Here is a 21087-nt window from a genome sequence, read left to right as displayed (position 1 = left end):
CATTCCCCTTCTCATCCCCCTCCACTACCTGTAATCCTGTTGCCACTAATGCAGTTTCTGCTCATAAAGCTCCACTCCTGCATGCAGCACCTCCAGGTCCATGACTACTGCTATGAGGGCAGTATGGTTGTGTTGGCCAGTATGTGTGGTGTGGGTGTGGCCCTATTCAGCAGTCCTGCTGCTCATTGTGGGCACCTGGGTGCATTTGATGCACCTGCGGGCTGGTCTTCCACATCTGGGCCTGGTTACCGCCTGCTCTGCGGTGCTGATGTTTCCGGCATGCTTTTCTCGGTGGCACTGGCATTTTTGTGCCGTTGTTTCCAGGAAAACCGCTGTCCTAACATCGCCTTGTTACTGTGGTGCCAGTGTTTCCGGCACAGCTTACGGAGGTTTCAGTTGTTTCAGTTCACTGTGCTACCGGACACGGTAGCACAATGGACAATGTTACCCGCAGTGTTGTTGCCGCCATTCCTTCTCATAGTGGTGCGCTCCGGAAAGTGCCGTTAATCGGAATAACCAGGACGTTATTTCCAGACCGCTGCACTTGTAATGAGGTCCACTGTCTGCATTAAAGGGTACCATGTTGTGTATGCTTGCTTTATGTTCCAGTATGATACCACCCAGACCTTGGTTAGACTGAGATACATGACAGCGATTTATAAGACAGAATACCAGTTTACCACAGCATTGAACAGTTGCACGTTAAGCACAGCTGAGCAGGATACTCTACCGGTGGTGGTGCCCTCAGATTGTTTCGGGTTCTCTTGGGTCACTTACAGGCAGTTGCAGGGATAAGGCTCCTCTCCCTCTGTGTTATGCACATGTTTGGAGGCTTTGGTATTGCTTCCAGCCCCAAAACAGGCGTAAACAGAAGTTCCTAGAGAGGGTGATTCCGGGCAGATTTTACACCTGAACACACTGTGGAGTTCATTTTAACAAAAGAGCCAACGTTAGCACTTACATGCTGTTGGGTCCCTGCATGCAATTTTAAATGCTTGCCAAGAGGAGTGTAATTGTGATGATTAAAACAGGGCAACATTGCCTTTACCCTTCACTTATACTTTCCGTTTGCCAAGCAAATAAACGCTGCCTGCAAATTACGTTTTGCATGCAGCGTTTATTAATGGATTCCTATGGAATCTACCTGCTGTATGGCAGGTGCAAATGCAAGGTGGATTCCATAGGAATGCACTAGTTTTACGCCTGCATGAAATTCTCATGCAGGCGTACATCCTGGTGCTCTTCCAAGATGGAAGAGGAACACACAGCGGACATGCAAGCTTCACTTCGTGCCCCTCCCATGCCTGCGAAAGGCACGGAAATGGGGAAGAGGATTACATGGCAGCGTAAAAGCATTATGCCTCACTTTTACACCTAGATGTCACGCACTGCCCGGTATAAAACCACCCGCTGGAGGACTTATCTGTGTGACATGGATTTTCCATTTTATTAAATGACTCTGTCCAAAGTCCACATCAAATGTTACATTATGCAAATAAGCCGGAAACACCTCCTGTTTCTGTAGGCAGAAACGAATGTGCAGCGCCAGGGGATTTTGCACTTGGCGTAAAAGTAGACTATTACTGGAGTGATATTGTGTTATTTATATAGCGCTTTCGCCAAAGCACTTTACATAGAACACATTTATATGCAACATCACCCACTCAGCCGAAGTTGGTACTCATTTATCGACCTCAGAAGGATGAGTTGGCCTTGCCATGATCTGAACGATCACAAAGATTGCAGCAGCAAGCTCTCAACTCGCTGAGCCATTTTACCAGCTGAGGGGAAGGCTGAGAGAGGGTATTTAAACTAAGTCACGACTCCAAAGATGTGAGTGCATGCTGTGGAAAAGCCTTGTAGCAAACAATACAGCTGCTGCATTGTCAGCTGCAATGGCTGTCCTGCAGGGACTGGATCTCACCGTTTGGTGGGCTACTAAGTTCAGCTTATCAGGGGCTGTTTATGTGCCTGTGCAGCAGGAATCGCTTTTGATCGATTTGAAGGGGAAATTAAATCAAACATTGATGGCTGGCGATGTTGCAATATATTTCACTTCTGGTAGGCGTGGGCGTTCTGTGGAAAATCATGTTTGCTCTGGCAAGGCTGGTGTCCTTGTGCTGGTTTCACAGAGATATGGGTTTATAGCTCTGCGGGGGCATGTTATGGACTTTGATGGATAGGGGAACAATTCAAATAAGAATAAAGATATGATAATGTTTGGCAAGGTGACGGTACTTAATGAGCATGGACAGTGATAGTATTTTTATATATACTTTTTTGTAAATTTGGAGTTGAAAAATTGGGATGGCATCTTTTTTTAATAAACATATTTTTTAAGGGGTTTATCAGTCATTCACTAATGCAGCCGGGTTAAAAAATGAGGGGAGTTGGGAGCTATTTAGCTCCTGCTTGTAGCCCGGTTAGCTTGAATCTAACAGCTACTAGGAGCTACACTTGGCCCCCGGGGCCCACTGATGCCGAACAAATGTACCTATGTGCATTTAGCTCTGTGCATTTGGGACAATCTATAAATAAACATGAGGACACCTTTATAGGAGATTTAAAGCATAACGAGTCATAGATAATGGAGACGTTGATATGTTTGCATCTTATGTGGAAGTTAGATTTGCAGAGCGCTTTATAGTAGCTCCTGTTTCCCCAGTGATAGCTCCTAGTTCCCCAGTGATAATTTCCAGTGATAGCTTCTGGTTCCCCAGTGATAGCTCCTGGTTCCCCAGTGATAGCTCCTAGTTCCCCAGTGATAATTCCCGGTGATAGCTTCTGGTTCCCCAGTGATAGCTCCTGGTTCCCCAGTGATAGCTCCTGGTGATAGCTCCTGGTTCCCCAGTGATAGCCCCTGGTGATATCTCCTGGTTCCCCAGTGATAGCTCCTGGTACCCCAGTGATAGCTCCTGGCTCCCCAGTCATAGCTCCTGGTGATAGCTCCTGGTTCCCCAGTGATAGCTCCTGGCTCACCATTGATAGCTCCTGCTGATAGCTCCTGGTTCCCCAGTGAAAGCTCCTGGTGATAGCTCCTGGTTCCCCAGTGATAGCTCCTGGTACCCCAGTGATAGCTCCTGGCTCCCCAGTGATAGTTCGTGGTGATAGCTCCTGGTTTCCCAGTGATAGCTCCTGGCTCCCCATTGATAGCTCCTGGTGATAGCTCCTGGTTCCCCAGTGATAGCTCCTGGTCACTGGTTGATGCCGGAGACCCAGGAGCTGCAATGAGCTCTGCTAATGTACATGCTTTACACTGAAATGCAGAGAACATTGAATTGGAAGGACCCCAAAGTTCCTTTAGGCCCACCCACATGACACACTGCAGGGAGAGCCTCTTTTCCTAGACTCGCATTACTTTATCAAGGTCATGTTTCACATTTACAGAGCTCCCAAACCAGCTGCGCGAGAGGCTATGCACCATTGTACCATTTGAAGTATGAAATATACGCATTTTTGCATCACCTATCCAGACCACCACAATCAAGATTTAGGCAGTTTTCCTCCTAATCGGAGGCCACAGATGGTTCATCAAGTTAAGCTCTTGCTTAAGAGTTCAGCGTGCAACTGCCAGTCAAAGGTTGACCTTGATACAAGTTGATGGGCATCAAGCTGGGCAACATTAAGACCTATGATCCCAGTGCTTAGATGCAATGAGAATCTGGCTATAGGAGCTATATTAGCATAAGATGGTTATATGTGATCTTACCAACTGCAATTACAGAGTGGTAAATTCAATCGCAGACAAAATGCCAAATTTTGTTTTTATTTGGGGGTCCCCCCCAAACCCCTGTGTTCATTTAGCTTTATAACACCACACCTACCCCATCCTGACCCATTTTAACCCCTTTACCCCACTACCCTTTATTTATTTAAAGTTTGATGTTTTTCGGTATTATGGTCTACTCTGAAATGTTACACTCTGTAATGTTTTGGATATAGTGACTGGATACCGGATAGGGTGGTTATTATTAGCTAAGCACCCTCGCACCAATCCCTGAGGCCCCATGTGTGCTCTGGTGAATAGACTATTGGCTTATGAGTGCTTGCAGAAGACACTTTATTCAATAATGAGAGATCCCGGCCAGTGGAGGCTTGTGAGCTTCTGTCCGTCGTCTACACTCACCCTGCTTGGTATCAGGTTCATGCAGCTCCGGCTGGGCAGGTATGTAGGTCAGCACAACCAGCGTGCTCAGAAGACTTCCTGCCAGTCCGACAAACGTAGGGCACTGCAAGCTGTGGAAGGAACCATAACAAAAGCCATCATTAAAAGGGAAAGACTATAGGGTGACATTCATGAAAAATACATATTAAAGAACAATTACATTTTCTTTGCATGGGTTCTGGTGTTACCAACTTGTACTAAATGAATGAGATAGATAAGCAACCTGGGCTTCTACATCAGACATATGTGTGCAGCATGTATTCACTGGCTCAAATCCAAGCCCATCATCATGTGAATGGGCCTCTTTACGAGATTGGCAGTAAGGCGCCGGTGTGAACGGCGGCTTGTAGCCAACTACTAACACTGAATCCAGTGCATGACTTCCCAGTGCCATCGGGACATTACAAGTCCCGGCAGCACGGGAAGTCAGGCGCTGGATTTTGTAACTCCCCACTTCAATACAGTCCCATAGGTCTCTATGGGAGTGGGGAGACGAAGCGCTGGTACCGTTGCTAAAGGTGCCGGCGATCCTGTGAAGATTCTGCCTATCAGGGCCGCTGAGCCCAGCAGGGTCTGATCTGTCGGTGCTGCGGCCCCGGCAGGAAGACTTGTAGTGTGGCGGTCCGGTAGCAAGGGTGCTGGTAAGTACCACACGCTACATTTGATATGAAGCTCACTGTCCCTTAACGTGGAGCTACTGAAAAACATGCTTAAAAGAGCGAGGATTGTGGGTGGAATGAAGCACATTGTACAACAGTTATTTTTATAATTACATAGTTTCTCTGCGGAGCATTAAGTGCTAAGAAGTGCTGAGGTCGACAGCACCCTGGACTCACTTAGTGCTCTTATGATTGACAGCACTATTTAAGCCACTGACCACTGGACTCACAGAAGTCCAGTCAAATGACCAACTGCATATACTACCCTAAACCCCGGTATAAAGCCAAAAACTCAGCCAAAAGTTGCCAATGAAAGCATTTCCATGGGACTGAACCCAGTTTCAGGGTAAATCGTTCTCAGGGGAAACACAGTACAAATGTTTCATCGTAAGTGGTTTTATTTGACGGGAATCATTTTCAGGCTTGCATCGCTGTTCCCGAGTAGCACTTGGGCATAGCATTTTGTACTATGCCCATTCACTCAGCTTTGCCACTACACACGCACTCGACAGGTTTGACAGCATCACTGCCTCCCTGACCAGTCTGGTGGCAAATAGTCTAGAAAATGAACTATCCAATGATGGGACAAGGTCATAGGTCGATGAGCGAAGGTCACTTAGAAGGCTTTTTCTTTGATGCTACACATGACACACAAAAAACACGGTTTTATTGTTTTATTTAGCAATTTATACAGCACATTAAAATGACATGAGAACCCTTTATAAAAAATAAAAAAAACAAGCAATCATGAAAGGTCAGGTAAAAAACAAATGGTAGAATTGTTAGAGTTTTGGCTGTACCAAAATTACATAGAGCCAAATATTTCGAACAATTCAACCATACCGGACCATAATATCGAACATGGGAAGCAGGGTTTGTCTCCCGCACTCTGTTCGCTATGATGGCATCAGGGGCTTCACCCGATCCCTAAAGAATAAAGTTAAAAAACAAAAAAAGGACCCTGTGGCGCTGGTTCCTATCCACGGACGTGAAGGGAACAGGCGCCACAGGGAGTCAGGGAGTCGGCGGCACACAATGAGGTGTGCCGCCAATAGGTAATTAAGGGGGAAGCAGGGAGCGGTTTGCCAGTAATGTCTGTGGGAGAGAAAATCGAAAGTCATTTTCGTTCAAATAACTTTCGTTTTGTTCGTCCGCTGACATTTCAAATTCGATTTTTTTAAGGACATCCATCGTGAACAAGTGCCATATCATTAAAATAGATTGTAGCAGCAGAGGCAAGAATCGGGGGCAGAGGCAATCCGATTTTGACAAGTGAGTCGAAAAAAGGTGAGTCTTGAAAGCGTTACAACTTATCTTGAGAGGTTGTGCTAACACACAGGACAAAAAGCGTATATCAGCCACTCACGGCCAACTCCAATCAACTTCCTGGCTACGACAACAGCCTCTATCAGGCTATGGAGTCAGGCCTGCCACTATTACCCCTGCACCACGACCCAGAGACAGGGCCCGCGAGAGGCCTGGCCCCAAGAGCGGGAGAAGTCCTGTGCTTCCTGTTCTCTTTAACATACAGGCGGGGAAGGCGGTATCTCCACAGATCGCTTTTAGCCTGTGCTAGATGCTTGCACTATTCCTAAGAGAACACGATCTAATACCGGAGACCTGGCCTCAACCTGATGGGGACTAAATCCAACCAAGAAGAAGCTGAATATACAATTCGAAAGGGGATCTTAGGCAATCTGATATTTCTTCTCTAACTAGGGTTCAGAGACAAGTATACATTTTCATACCTTGATAAATATAATATCAAAAAGCATGACTACTCCCCCAAGTAGTTGGAGCTTAGGAATGCCCCAATAATTCTTTAGGAGATCCAGGGACAAGGAGGTGTAAAGTAGGAAGGTCATCCAAAGACTAGCAGCCTTCTCACACCTTGGTTAGACTTACAAGGAGGCAATTAGCACAGTGAAGGGGGTCAGTGGGCAATGTGATAAGTATGTCGTGTGGAAGAAGGGTCTGAAGTGTGTAGGGAATGTCAAGAGTAGTACACACTACCAACTGTGATGGTACAGTGAACCTCACATGTACCTGAACCAAGAATCTTCTGCAAATCGCTCAAGCGGATGAAAATGGGAGGCAGAATGCCGCCTATTCACAAGCATGCAATAATCAGAAAGAAGGGGCTGTTATTTCCAAGTAAGAGGGCTGATGAGTCTGAATGACTGATAGGCAGGGAGCTTGAAGAGAAGAGCCAATGAAAACCAAAAGCAAAGCAAGCTGACAGAAATCAAACCGAAAGGGGACACAAAGATCAAGGCAGGGTTCAGGAGACAAGCAGGCAGAACACGGTGTTCAAATTATCTTGTGACATGAAACAAGGTCTGGCACGCTGTGGTGAGATGTGTTGCAAAGACACAGGTTCTTTCCTGCTTCCTCTGACTATGGTGTCTCTGTGGCACCACTTTATGTTCTTTCCAATATAAGGCTTGGTTGTACAAGCATATTTTTAATTTGTGGTGGAGTGGGAGTGTAACCTAACATTACTGAAGGATGCAAACAGCATTCTTTCTGAATGCTTTATCATCCCTAATATGTGTGCCTTGCATTTTTGTTAGTGACAGTAGTCTCCTTCCAAAAGCCTCAACTCCACGTACGTTTTCTAAAAAGCTTCCCATTAAACTGTCTTATTAGCTTTGGTGCTGTTACATTAGGTGCTGGTTTCCTAAGAACACTCTCCATGAGCAAACCCTCACAATCAATGAAATAATACAAAGAGTAATCCTTCATTCATGTGTCCAATAGCATATTGATGTCATATTCCTCCCTAGGCTTCCAGTACTGGCCGATTGCAGTGGATTGTGATTTTTGTAAAGGCCGCCGGCCTTTTTCCGGTTCCGGCGATCACGTTATTTCCGGTTCTGGTGTTTCCAGCTCCGTTTCTGTGGTGCTGCTGTGTCTGGCATGCACACAGCGGAAGCGGACGCACCGCCCACCTTCGTGGCAGTGCACCCGTCTCCGCCGGTGTTACAAACATTTCAAACATTTCTGAAAGAGCATCAGCTTTAGTTTGTAAACTTCCAGGTCTATACGTAACTGACGAAATGACTACTGCCCTACAGGCTTCCAAGGATGAGCAGTGGCTAGTCCGCCTACTCAGCTCTCACACTAGTACAATCCAAAAGTGATCTCTAGCCTCAAGGAAAAACAGGTACAGCCAAGAAATGTACCACTGTTGCCTTTGTGTGGTAACGTGGGTCGAGGGCAGGCTATTCTCTTAACAGGGGTGTGAATGTGATGACATTATCAACCCAAGCAGCAATAGTACAAGACTCCAAAATAAAGGGATGTTTGATCAAGGTTCTATAAAAACATATATACTTTAATTAAACATATCAATATGCAATACAACTGCCTATTAGAACACTACAAAAGCCCACCGCTGCGGAAAGAACACAGAAAATGCAGATCATAGATCTAGCAAGCACTCTTTGTACTTTACTAGAAATTGCAACAATGTCACTTGTAAAAGGATATGTCTTGTAATGAAAGGTGCAAACGGGAGGCTTAGCAGTCACTAGGGGCCAAAAATGGACCAGGGAGCTTTAGGCCTCTCAAAAGTGCCCTGGTCTCTTCTTGGTGGTTCAATAACGCTGAACCTGGTTTCTCAGCGCTGGGAGTGTGGGTTGAACCAGGTTTGAGGGAAGCAAGTAGTGGTGCTCCAGGTGTTGAGTTGGCGTTGAGTCGGTTTCGATGTGAAGCTCTTTCCAGTTTGTTGCGGCATCAGAATGGAGTGACTCAAAGTGTCCACCTGATTATTTCAAAGGTCAAGCTGGTTTGACGCAATGAGTATGCTGGGTCGAGTTGTCGGGCATACCAATGCTTCCAGAGGTTCGTGTTGACTTGTATGTTGGTTTAATGTGAAGACCCTGGATGTTCGAGGTGCTATCCAGAGCCACAGTGTTTCGAAGAATTCTGCAGCAGTGAGTGTCTTGTTCAAGCCGGGTCAGGTACCCACTATGCAGTTCAAAGAGAGTGCCATAGGCAGCACCTCGAGTCCTTATAGTTCGAAGGCATTCCAACACAGTCTATTTGGGCTTGAGGATGGTTTTCGAAGCAGCAAAATCTAGGGCCTCGGGGATAAGGGGAGTCTGTTTACTCTTCACTCTCAGTCCATGGAACTAGCTGGCACCTGCAAGAGTCCTGCACCTCTAATGAGGAGCAAGAGTACATGTGCAGCTGGCAGAATGCAAAACTTAGTCCAACAGCAAGTCACCCCACACCTGTTCCTTGGGGGTGGTTAGGGAACAGAACTAGCCGCTGCCTTAGAACACATTGCTTCATCTCTGGCAGAGAGCTATGGAAAGGACACCTCTCCCAAGAGGGTCCAAACAAATTCTTCTGACCTTAAAGTCCAAATCGAATCAAAAAAGGATTGGGAGACCCCTTACTTTTAAAGGTAAATGGTCACAGGAGATTGGATAAAAGCAAACCTCCTTTAAGGGGTCCAATCCCTATCAAGGTGACAAGTGACCATTGCCTTCTTGCATCATGCCCAATGCGCTCTTCCCTGCTGGAAGTGTCGGAGACAGGAGGGAAAGAGAAGCCCACAGTAAATGATGATGGAGGACCCTTTTCTCCAGTCCCTTCTGCTCTGTCTGTTCGTTCTTGCATATCCCCCTTACCAAGCCTGCAACTTCAAAGGTCCCTGGCATGCAACACTCTGGTGTGAGACTGGCCCTTTTGTTATGGCTGTCCCTCTTTGAGGCCTGTTTCCAGGAGTCCTCCTTCTGAGAGTTTCCTGGTTTGGAGAGGTGTTACCCAATCAACCGAGCAATCAAAGAGACAAAGAGAAGCAGCTTTCCTGCCTATTGTCCTTCTGGCTAAGCAGAAACAGACTAGAATCCAGATAGCCTTTTCATAGCTCACTGACTTGAGTATGATACAAATCCGATGTGGCTTTAATAATTGTGCGTGCTATCAGTCACCATACCAAAGCCCAGCGATGGCTTATTCTAAGACATTACCCTGTCACCAGATGAATAAACTGCACAATAAATATGGTGTTGGATCAGAGGTGCAGATTGAAATGGGACCGCTGTCTGCAGTGACTTGTGGGTCACAACAGTTGTCAAACAGGGCACATGTGACCTTTGAAACTGCCCTGCGCCACTGAAGAGCAGGAGCTGCAGATCAGGAGACTGATGCAGCAGGGCACTGGTGTTCACTAAGCTTTTGACATGGAGCTTTCTCAAAGGGGGTAGGTCTGTTTACCAGACCACCCTTTCCTAGATAGAATAACCTGCATTATTTCATTATTTTAATACATTTTATTTAAAAAGCTAGTGTTTTCTCCCCCCACCAGATAGCAATTATTCACAGTAACTGAAAAGTCCAATCTTGAAAATTACCCATCTTCATTGCCACTGGTTCATGCAGTGACACATTTCTTAGTTTGCCTTGAAAGAAACGGTACAGATGCAAGAAGCATGACTGCCTGTCTACTTGTGATAAGATAGCACCGAATGCAAAACTAGAGGACTCTGCCTCTATCACAAATGCTTCTTCAGAATCTTGTTGGTGCAAGATAGGCCAAATTGGAAAATACCTTCTAAGGATCCCAAAGGTCATCTGAGCTGTTTGATTGCATTGAAACCCAATCGATTCTAAGCATTGTCGGACCTTAACATTCTTTGCAATGCGTTCATGGAAGTGGGAGTGGGCCAGTGCAGAATTAATATATTGTGGCAGGATCCATGGCAACCCCTTGTGGAGGCATCACCTATCCTAAGAAGGTGACTGAGGTTCTATGAAATTCACATTTACTGAGCTTTGCAACGGCCCATTCGGCCTTAATCCTGTTACAACCTCTTTGGTATGATGTATATGTTCTATAAAAAAATGAGGACTAAGTGAAAATATCATATAAATACATTATAAAATAAATGTATGGATGCTCTCGAAAAATAAATACCATCATCATCCTTTGCCTTGAGGATCCCTTATTTCTGCAAAGTGAATGCGATAATCCTTTCAAATGACCTGTCTCTTATACTGTTCCAGGACGCACATCCCTACATCTTCTGTAGATCCTGTAAAACAAAGCTGTTCTTGACCCATAACAAGAGGCCATAACAGGGGCATGGTAGTAACCAACAAACATCTCCTTAACATAAAATAATGTAACATACATAGCGTAGGCTAGGCTTTCCTCTATACTTATTAGTAAACATTTCCCATACATAATGTCTGCTGTGGTCGAAGAGTGACCATTGTTGCCACGACCAATCAAATGAAAGAGCCGTGGAGCAACATGCTTTAGAGAAGCGCACCTGCATTGCCTAAAATCCTTCAACCAATAATCTTTCAGATCGTATACACCCCCACAACTAACACCCATAGTTTCTTGTCTGATTTAGTCATGGCAAGTAAACGTGTATTGGTCAGTGGTCCAGATCTGCTAAGACAGCATGGATTCAATTATCACATAAAGATAAAAAGCACGATTGCATTCCAGATCTGTTTAAAATGCAACAAACGGCATGAAAACGATGCTAAACGCTAGTATAATATATGCTAAAAACACTCAATAACTTGATACTCAGAACTACAGGGTGTTAAACATTGGGCTGGAGCTAGGAGTTGGGCTGTGCATCGCCCATCCGCTTCTCAAACTCACCCAGCACACAAGGTGGACAATACTGCAAGGGCTGGCCGTGCTCTTAGCCCAGACCGTTACCTCGTGCAAATGCCCGATCTTCTGTCTAATAGACGGGGGCTTTGGATACTTTACAAGGCCCTGCTCACCTGAGACACCAAAACCAAAAAGAAGGGATCCAAAACACAGGACCATCCCCATTCAATTGGGACTGACGCCCTCCACCTCCCCGTCGCAGCCCCTCAATGTGGAACTCTACACAGGGAGGTTTGTTGCATCTAGGTATGCCTTGCGCCCTAGCACCTGCCTGGGGTTGCCGCAAGCCCCCTCTGCCTTACATGTGTCCGCAGCTTTCTGTACATGCTTCATATCTGAGCATTCATTTCGATGATGTTTATCCACAGATGATCAGGACCAAGAACGATTCACATGCCTGAAGCAGGGTAAGGCGCCCACCGCAGGCATGCTGATATGGGTATGCAGCCCTCAGTGAGGATGTGGGAGTCCCACATCCTCACTGAGAGGCTGAATAGTCTCAGGGCCAGTCCATTTCCCACCTGCATTACTCCAAGCTCATAGTGCCTGATGAGGGAAGAGTTAGCTGTGAGAATTCCCAATCATGGTTCTAAGAAGCATCCTTGGCAGCCCGAGCCATTGCTTTAGCACCATAGGCCTCCAGCGGTAACCAGCCACAATCCCGGAAAACCTTTGACTGAATCTGCGGATGCCACTTCCTGCCTGCTTCACGTTGCACATACGCTTCAGGTGGTGGGGGTGCATGGCCCCGACACTTGAAAATCTAGTACAACAGGCCCAAAGTCGAGGGTATACACGGGTGGACGGAGTCCCCCCATTTTTTCAGAAGACACCTTGATATGCAAATTTCTGGTGGCCCCACATTCAATTGCTATGTGAATGCATCCCCCCACTTTTTCTTTGAGGACTTGACCTCTGCTGGTACCCAAGTAGTGATAATAGTTGAACTTCTCCAAATCGGCCACTCCCATTCTGAATCCAGATTTCAGCTGGTGGCATTGTTGCTGAAGAGCATTGCCAAAAGTTCAAGTCTGTTTCATTAGAACATCCCTCGTGGGCATCCTCGAAGTAAACATTGATATCGTTTAGGTGTTCCGGCTGTGCCCTGTCACACTCTTTTTGGGGATGCAAGTCACACGCATCTGTTCAAATGACGTCATTGTAATGTAATGGGTTATTTATAATGTGCTTAATACCCAGAGGTTTCTAAGCATGGGGATCGAGCATGTGTTGCTCAGCGTCATCTTGCTTCCAAGATGAGGGTGTTGCCCCTGAGCTATCCTCCCGAGACATCTGGATCTAAATGTTTAGCTTCGTCAGTGATACGGCTTCCTTGATAGTGGACATTGGTCCTTTTGGGAATAGGACCATAGGGTGGTAACAGTGGGGTCAGGGATTCTAAGACCATCCTCTGACATCAAAGACTGTAAGAGTTAATAGATTTTTCTGAAACCCCTTTCCTATGTTCCCCATAACCTGACTCTTGGCCCTTGAAGATGTCACCCATTTCCACATTATGAATGCACGATACGTATTCGGACATGTGCCAGCACGCCTTGACTTTGTGACATCAAGCTCTTCCAAATTCTGTGGTGTGTCAGTCACCGCAACAGCTAGGCGCTCCTTCTGTACGCACAGACACTCATGTGCACTCTGACCCTGAAAGCCATTCCTAAACCTAGCAAATGCCAATGGTAGGGTAGGAGCATGCTCAGTAGCAACAGGCCGACACAGACCAACGCCTGGGCCTCCGCGTCTTCACAAGCCCCGAGAAGGTTCTACATTGACCCTCCAACACACTCAGTCCTAATTTACGAGGCAAGTTTCTGAAACGAAGCACCTCTGAATGGCATGTCTTTCTGTTCCCTGGATATTTACTCTTGAACTAGTCTATAAAGAAATACACAGGAAAGATAGACCAGTGACGGCTAGAAAGTGCGACCTTAGTGTAAATGTGTGTCCTGTCTGTCACCACATGCCAGGCATAGTAGAGAATGAGGGAATTAACATTTCATATTTTGACTTGTTAAACCGCCTTTTGTTACTTTTACTCTTCGTGTAAGCAGCCTAAGAGTAAGGCAGCCTCTGTCTGCCTATTTTGCTTTTTTCAAATAGGCGATATTACCGGAAAGGGTGGGCCGACCATGTTGGCATCACCTGCCGCCCACGTTAAGGGCCAATGTAAAACAGTGCCATTGCCCTCTGTGACATTACTATCCTGAAGACTGCGATGGGAAACGTTAACCGTGAGAACCAGTCCTTGTGTGAATATCGTTGGGCGGGTCAGGTGACCGGCCTTGTCAAGAACGTGACTTACAGTGCAATAAAAGAAGCAATGAAAATAAATTCCAACATCACACCTTTGTGACGTCAGTGGAGAAGAACTTGCCATTACAGAAGGTTAACTTTCACTTCACTGTAACCTTTAAGATTTGATCATTTGTAAAATATGTGTTTGCAGCACCCTGGTGAAGGTACAGTAGAGAGAAACTCACTCTGCACTAGTATCTCAGCTGAAAAAGGTTCAGGAGATTAGGATGTTGCAGGGTTCGAAATTGAGGGTAGGAGGGAGCTATTTAGCTCCTGCTTGTTGAATAGTAGAGCCCAGTTAGCGTGATGCCAACAGCTACGCAGAGCTACTTTTCGCTCCCCAGGCCAACTGATGCTGAGCAAACACACCTACGTCAATTTCACTCTGTGGATTTGGAGCACTCTATAAATAAACTTTAGGGCACATCTGCATGACATTTAAAGCATAAGGGGTCATAAATAATGGACACATTTATATGTTGCTGTAGAGGAGCCATTGGACGCATTATCCCTAACTCCTGACCCCTCACCGCCATACTGGAACAGTAGGAGAAGAGCTCTGTACAGGACTCCATGTTTTGATCCTATACTGCATCGAGTGTACGAGAGAGATATGCACTCAGACAGCCACCCCAAATGTACCCTCACACTGAAAGTGTGGAAGGATGCTGTGTGGAAGGATGTCAGCACGCACCATTGGACATCATGCAGTGCTGAGTGAAAACTGATAAGGACAGAGTGATGTCATAATGCAACTATACAAAGCCTTACTGAAACAATATGAAAATACTGAAGAGAGACGATGTAACTGACAAGAGAAACATGTATGAAATGATAAAGTAATCATGAATGCAAAAGAAAACAAAGTAACTTATTGACCAATAAGTGTAAATGCGCAGGGAATCGTACCATAATGTCGCCACGATTTTCACTTACCCCAGTCTCTACTGACTGGGTCTACTTGATCCTGCCCCTCCCTGTGATCCTCCTTGCACTTGCTCGATCTGTATGCACTGCGCTGAAGATCTCATGTCTGTCTCCCTTGTCTTCACCCCTAATTGCACTGTTTAAAACTGCAAATTCGCCGTCAGGCCTATTTGCTGTCCCCCAATCTGTTAAATGTACTTTTTACGCACTTACTCTGCCTGTGCAGACTATTATCTCAGAATTTCAAGGGCTCTGAGCGACTGTTTGTTTTTTCCCCATGTTCCCACCCTCCTTGAGCGCTTTGAAACACTTGCCTGTGTATAGGCGCTATATAAATAAACAATACCATATCATACCATTGTGACGACATTACTAAAACTGCTCCTGAGTGCAATACAAAAATCCTGACCCCCATTACTGTGCCCAAGCAGAGCAGGGGTTGCAGGGGTAGCCCCGCTCTCCCTGGATGCAGTAATGGGGGTCGGGGGTTCTGAAGGGGGCCCACACTTACCATTACTGTAAGCGGGGGATAAGATAAAAAAAAGAAGGACCCTGCGGCATCAACATCGCACCACGTAAGTGGGAGGACCTGAAGCCGCAGGGCTAAAAGGACATTGACGGCGCACACAAGAGTGTGCCACAGTAAAGGTATGTGGGGGGTACCGTTTTCAGGATTGTGGGCCGGGGCAGGCAGGCAGAAGTGATCTATCTGATCACTGCGCCGTTCCATAATTGCAGTCGACATTTTCGTCGACGGAATTAAGGGCGGCGCGCGCAGTGATCACATAGATTCAATACGGAGCAATGCAAGGTAGAAAAGACATAAAGAAGCTTGCTCTAGGGGAATATATAATGTTGCTAGGGCAGCCATTATTGGAAAATGGACGCTGGCTCTTGCTAAGATTCAATTCAGCTACCTAAGAAACAGATCAGAGGGGAAGAGTCAGGAGATGCTGGTAGAACTGCTTCATGTGCAAAACAAAGGGGAGTCTATGTTGGCTTGGGATCAAGATGCTATTCTTAAGGACTAACTGCAAAGCACAAAGGGAGGCAGACGGATAAGCCATAGACGAGACATATTTCTCTTAGATTAAAGAAGAAGAAAACATCTGTAGGAGCCAAGTATTGGACAATTAAAAGTGTATAAATTCCATACAAGGTAGAGTGAGCAAGTCTCTAGAGGTGAAGAAGAGAAATGACACTCAGTATAATTAAATCAAATAGCAGTAAATAAGAGGTCGAAATAGACAAATTTGTGGTCTCTTCACATGCGACTCAGAAGTTGAAAACAAGGGCTATTCATTAAGCCTTGGATGAAGATAGTGATGTACTTACACTCCCTTTAATGTCCCAGAACAGAGAGCAGGTTACAAGGTCAACTACAGACAGGAAACTTTGGCTCATGGCCGGACTGATGAGAGATTATGGACTAATTGGGAAAGTGGGGAGTAATCTGACGTGTTTCAAGCACCTGGGTTTCGTTTCGCTTGCGTACTGCTAGCCCAGCCGAAAGTCCATGGTTGGGGGAGATTGCCAACCAATCAGTGGGTCTATGGGGCAGCCTGCTATACAAAGTTGCATAGACCAATCTTTCCATTTTGTTTGCTATAATCAGTATTATACGTATTTAGAGGAAGTTTGAGGCGTGCCTCACAGATAAGAGACAGCCAATGAATTACTAACCTATATACATTTGCTAAGTAGATATGTTCCTCTAACCAATCCCTCCAGCACATAGATTTTATAATTTAATTTACCACATAGGATGACATCATAGATGACGCATATTGGGGTATAAGACCTCTGTGTAATCAAGTGTGCGTGTGTGTGTGTGTGTGTGTGTGTGCGCGCGCGCGCGCATGCAAGAATCTTTCCGGTGTACCCTACTTTCCTAAATTGAGAATAAAGAAGGACTTTGCCATACTCTTTGACTCTGTGCGGTTATGTGGTCTAAGATCTTTATTGGTAATTCCATCTAGAACAAGAGACGCTTCAAGATGCTAGAGCACATTTCCATTTTATGTGGAAGTTATATTTGCATAAAGCTATGTATTAGTACCTCGCGCCCCAGTGGTAGTTCCTGGTCACTGTTTAATGCTGGACTCCCAAGATCTGCTTTTAGCTCCTCCTTTCGAGCCCTGATGTTGTAATGAAATGACTAATCTCTGCAGGAGTACAGGGATGGGTAGTGGGTAGAGCTCCTGCTCATTCCCACACTACTACTAATGATCATAAAGGTGAAACAGGCACCGCCCGATAGGTATAAACTCTTTGCCTCTTTGGGTCGTGCAGGACAAGTGCAGGCTATACTATGCAGTAAGGGTGCCAGCTGGTATAGTTGCAACACAAACAACAATAGTGAGGAGGTTCCAAAATAAAAGAATGCCAGCCAATGTTCTATACAATTAGGAACTTTAACAAAAACTAACAATGAAAACGGCTTATTAAAAACACTAAACACACACCCCTGCAAGGGAAAGACTGAAAATGCAGATTTTAAGAGCAAAGGGGGCACTGTGGGTGAAGATGGGGGTGCAGGCTATTGATTTGAGCAGAAAATGTCAAACGTACTTGGAAGTATCTTCAAAAGGCAAAGTGTGGGGTCTTATAAATCACTAGGGCCCTTTAAGGCAGAACAGGGGGACAAAACCCCTATAAGTTCCTTATGTTCTTGTCTTTGGTGCTCAATAAGCTGAGTCAGGCTTTTTGTCATCAAACTGGGAGACTGGGCGCTTGGCACAGTGCTGGGATCACATTGAGGTGTGGTGGCGATGGGTTCCAACAATGTAGTGCTATTCATCAGCAGCAACGGCTTGAGGATCGAAGGGATGGCAGATGATATTGGGACTGCTGCATTAAAAGACTTGGTGGCGGTGGGTACTGATAAGGGAGATTGGCCTTCGGCTTGCAGCAGGCTCGGCTGGCTCAATATGGTGTAGAGGTAATGGAGTAGCAATGGGTTGGAGCTTGAGGAATCTGGTAACCAGGTGAGTTGGGGATGCTAGAAGACTTAGTGGATCTCAAGTGCGGAGACGGCATAGCTCTGGCATCGATGTTGAGCAATACTCAGAGATGCAGAGGCAGTTGAGCATTGAAGTAGGAGATGACTCCAGTGGTTCCCATGAAGCAGATTGGATGGTGTAGACGGTGCCGAAACCAGCATTGAGGTGGTTCAGAGAGGCAGAGAGAGAGAGAGAGAGAGAGAGAGAGAGAGAGAGAGAGAGAGAGAGAGAGAGAGAGAGAGACAAGGCTCACTTCTTTCGTTCTGTGATTGCTGAGAAACCCAGCCCAGAGTTTCAGGGGAAAAGTGAGCCCGTTTTATTGCCCCTCCAAACCAGGAAAGTTTGTAGAGAGCACTTGCAGTTTGAGTAGGCCTTGTCCAGCCAGCTGGTGAACCCACATAGGTGCTGCTTTCTGTGCCCTTTTAAACCCTACACTCTGAGACATTTTTACCTCGAAGAAATATGCAGTGCAAAAAAATAAACACACTCTAAAACATGGTTATATTGCCTTTTTAAACACTGCACTTCATGAAAAGAAATATACATTTTTTTCAAGTTCATTAGTCCCCAATTGTAGAAAGCACTTTCCAGTCGTGTGGGAAAGCACAGTGCACTATTTTTGGTTGTAGATTTATAGCTGTTAGATACGATGATCACAGCATTGCACTCCTTGGATGCCAGCCTTAGAAAAACTCTCAAAATGCATGTTTACCCTCACTTTGATATTGATATGTTATTTGTATCGCGCTCGTACACAAGTGTTTCACAAGTGTTAAAATATGATGAAGACGGTCTTGGAAACTTTGAAAGGTAATGCATTTTCCCCATGCAACATGTTTTCAATCAGTCCAATAAAAGGCATAACAACTCAAAATATATATATTTTTTAAACTTGACTAACATGCTTGACTAACAGCATCAGCCGCGAGAGACTTCACACTACACAACGGGATCTAACCCGAAAATTAAGCACATGTGAAGAGACTGATAACACAAGAAAAGAATGCACGAGCCCTGATTTGAAAAAGGTGGCTAGAGCCGAAACACGTGTCATCATAAAGGGCAATCATATGACACTTTTTTCCTTTAAATTAAACCTATGAAAAAACAAAACTGGCGCTGTTCTATTGCGAGTGTTTTGTTTGTCTGATACTTCCGGTGGTTCTTTGGCTTTTCAACCACCTCACTCATCAAGACGCGACAGTCAAGTCTAACAAATTAAAAGAGTAAAAACCACCAATTACCTTTTTGAAAATATCTGTAAAGCAAAAAAAGACTCAAGAAAGCAAATGTGGACAAGTGTCGCCAAACAGACCGGCCCTTGCAAAAGCCAAAATTGAGACTTTCTAAAAAGAAGTGACCATCATGGAAATTCTTCTTTTCCACTTGGACTCTAGTGCAGTGCTGGGCAATGTGCGGTCCTCCAGATATTTTGACCGTCAACTCCAGTCACTATTGTTGCTAAGGCTGATGATGGGAGTTGCATGCCAAAACATATGGAGGGCTGCAGGTTGCCCATGCTGCCATGAAATGTGAGTACTAAGAGTACTCAATCAAAAAAGGAGGATCACAGAAAAGGCTCGTAGTTTTCGGCCCCTTAGTACCTCAGCTCTGTATATTCTTCCTCTTGTTAGTGCCTATTTGTCCCCAACCTGAAGTGTAGGATATTTGTGTGTTGCACAGTGTAAGCATAGCTTTCAGTCTGGATAACAGTCTTTTCAACAGACCAGAGTTAAGAGCAACCAACCCTCATTTCATTTCATGCACAAGGAGTAAAGTAGGCCTGTAGAGGAGCAGCTTCATGCCTCTGCAGGAAGCCCCATCCTCCTACCTCCCATATATTGGAAGCCTGAGATTGTGCCATGTTTGACACCAGCAGTGGTGCCCAAAACCGCAACGTATGTTCGAAAGAAGATAACTATTGAGACAACCCTAACAAATGTATCCCCGAAGGGACGATAATTTGAGGGAGGAACTCCCTGAAGGAATATAATAAAGAACAAAGAAAGAAGCCTGTGACATCATAAGAGAGTATGAACAGCGTCTCAGAATACTGGTTGAAGAGGATGTTTGGATCCTACAGAAACTAATGACGGAGTGAAGAATCAAGTGAACTTTTAAATACGAAAAAGAAGATTACACATGGACAAAATGCTACAGAGAATCAACCTCCAAAGTGCTACAGAAAATCATCTCCTCCCTCAAACCCTCTAATTTTCAAGGAGATAACTGCCCAGCACAGTTAATTAAAGATGCTGCAAGAGACCTGGCGCCCTTTATAACCAAACTAATTAACTCCTGATTCACCTCAGACACTGTCCCCAGCAACTTAAAGGAGTCCTGCATCTTAACCCTTTTGAAAAAAACAGTCGCTGGGCCCATCATTTCCAACTAATTACAGGCCAATTACCACTGTGCCATTTCTACTCAAGATCCTTAATAAAGTGGCCTACATCCAAATTCAGGACTATCTATAGTCCAACCACCTCTACGGAGCCCGCCAGTCAGGCTTTACACCACACCACGGCACCGAGACAGCCCTCATAGATTTAAAAACTCAGATAGATGAATTAAAGGAGAAAGGGAAAACAGCCATGCTGCTACCTTTTGATCTTTCGGCTGCCTTTGATTTGGTGGACCACTAAGTTCTTTCCAAACATTTGGCCTTAGTGGCACACTTTTCACAAGATACCATTAACTGGATGAAATCCTTCTTGAACAACAGGACTATGAGAGTCTTCTCACCACTAGCAGCTGCTGACCCGATCCCAATAACCTGTGGTGTGCAACAAGGTTCTTGCATCACTCCGACATTGTATAATATATTCACAAAGCCACTGTTCGATGACCTCGACCATCTGGGTGTCAACTACACTAACTATGCAGATGACATCCAGATCCTTATACCCCTATCTGGAGAGTATGACAAGGACCTGGCTTTGGTGAATAAAATATACCTTATCATCTTGGTTTGGATGGCTGCACATGACCTATGCCTAAATGATGATAAGACTGAGCTCCTAATACTCGGCTCTACATCTAACCTCAACAAACTGAGTTCAAACTACGCCTCCTTCGATATCGATTGTAGTGCCATCAAAGTGGTTAAAGAAGTAAAAGCCTTGCGTTTTTACATCGACTCGGCCTTTACACTCAACAAACAAGTAAATGCCATGGCTTCCTCTACAGTCTATACCTGTAAATTGATCTGGGTTTGCAAACCATTCTTGTCTAAACACAGTTGTACAATCCTAGCTAGAGCACTTATGCTCTCCAAGCTGAATAATTGTAATACTTTGTACCTGGGGGCAAGCAAATACATCATCAACAAAATCCAAATCTTGCTAAACAACGCTCTTAGAGCAGCCCATGGCA

The 21087-nt window shown here is 45.2% G+C and overlaps 1 protein-coding gene across 3 annotated transcripts in view; it reads right to left on the bottom strand.

Moving 5' to 3' along the window:
* Positions 1–21087, bottom strand: part of SLC22A18 (solute carrier family 22 member 18) — a 766907-nt gene that overhangs the window by 234579 nt on the left and 511241 nt on the right. For all 3 annotated transcript variants that reach the window (XM_069624137.1, XM_069624138.1, XM_069624136.1), the window contains exon 5: positions 4127–4236. In XM_069624137.1, coding sequence (XP_069480238.1) covers positions 4127–4236 — 110 coding nt within the window. The remainder of the gene's footprint in view (positions 1–4126; positions 4237–21087) is intronic.

The sequence above is a fragment of the Ambystoma mexicanum genome, chromosome 11 (assembly GCF_040938575.1).
Source record: "Ambystoma mexicanum isolate Mex_15411 chromosome 11, UKY_AmexF1_1, whole genome shotgun sequence".
Lineage (NCBI taxonomy): Eukaryota > Metazoa > Chordata > Amphibia > Caudata > Ambystomatidae > Ambystoma > Ambystoma mexicanum.
Note: the sequence above shows the minus strand (reverse complement) of the source record. Positions and strands in the feature narration are given on the sequence as shown.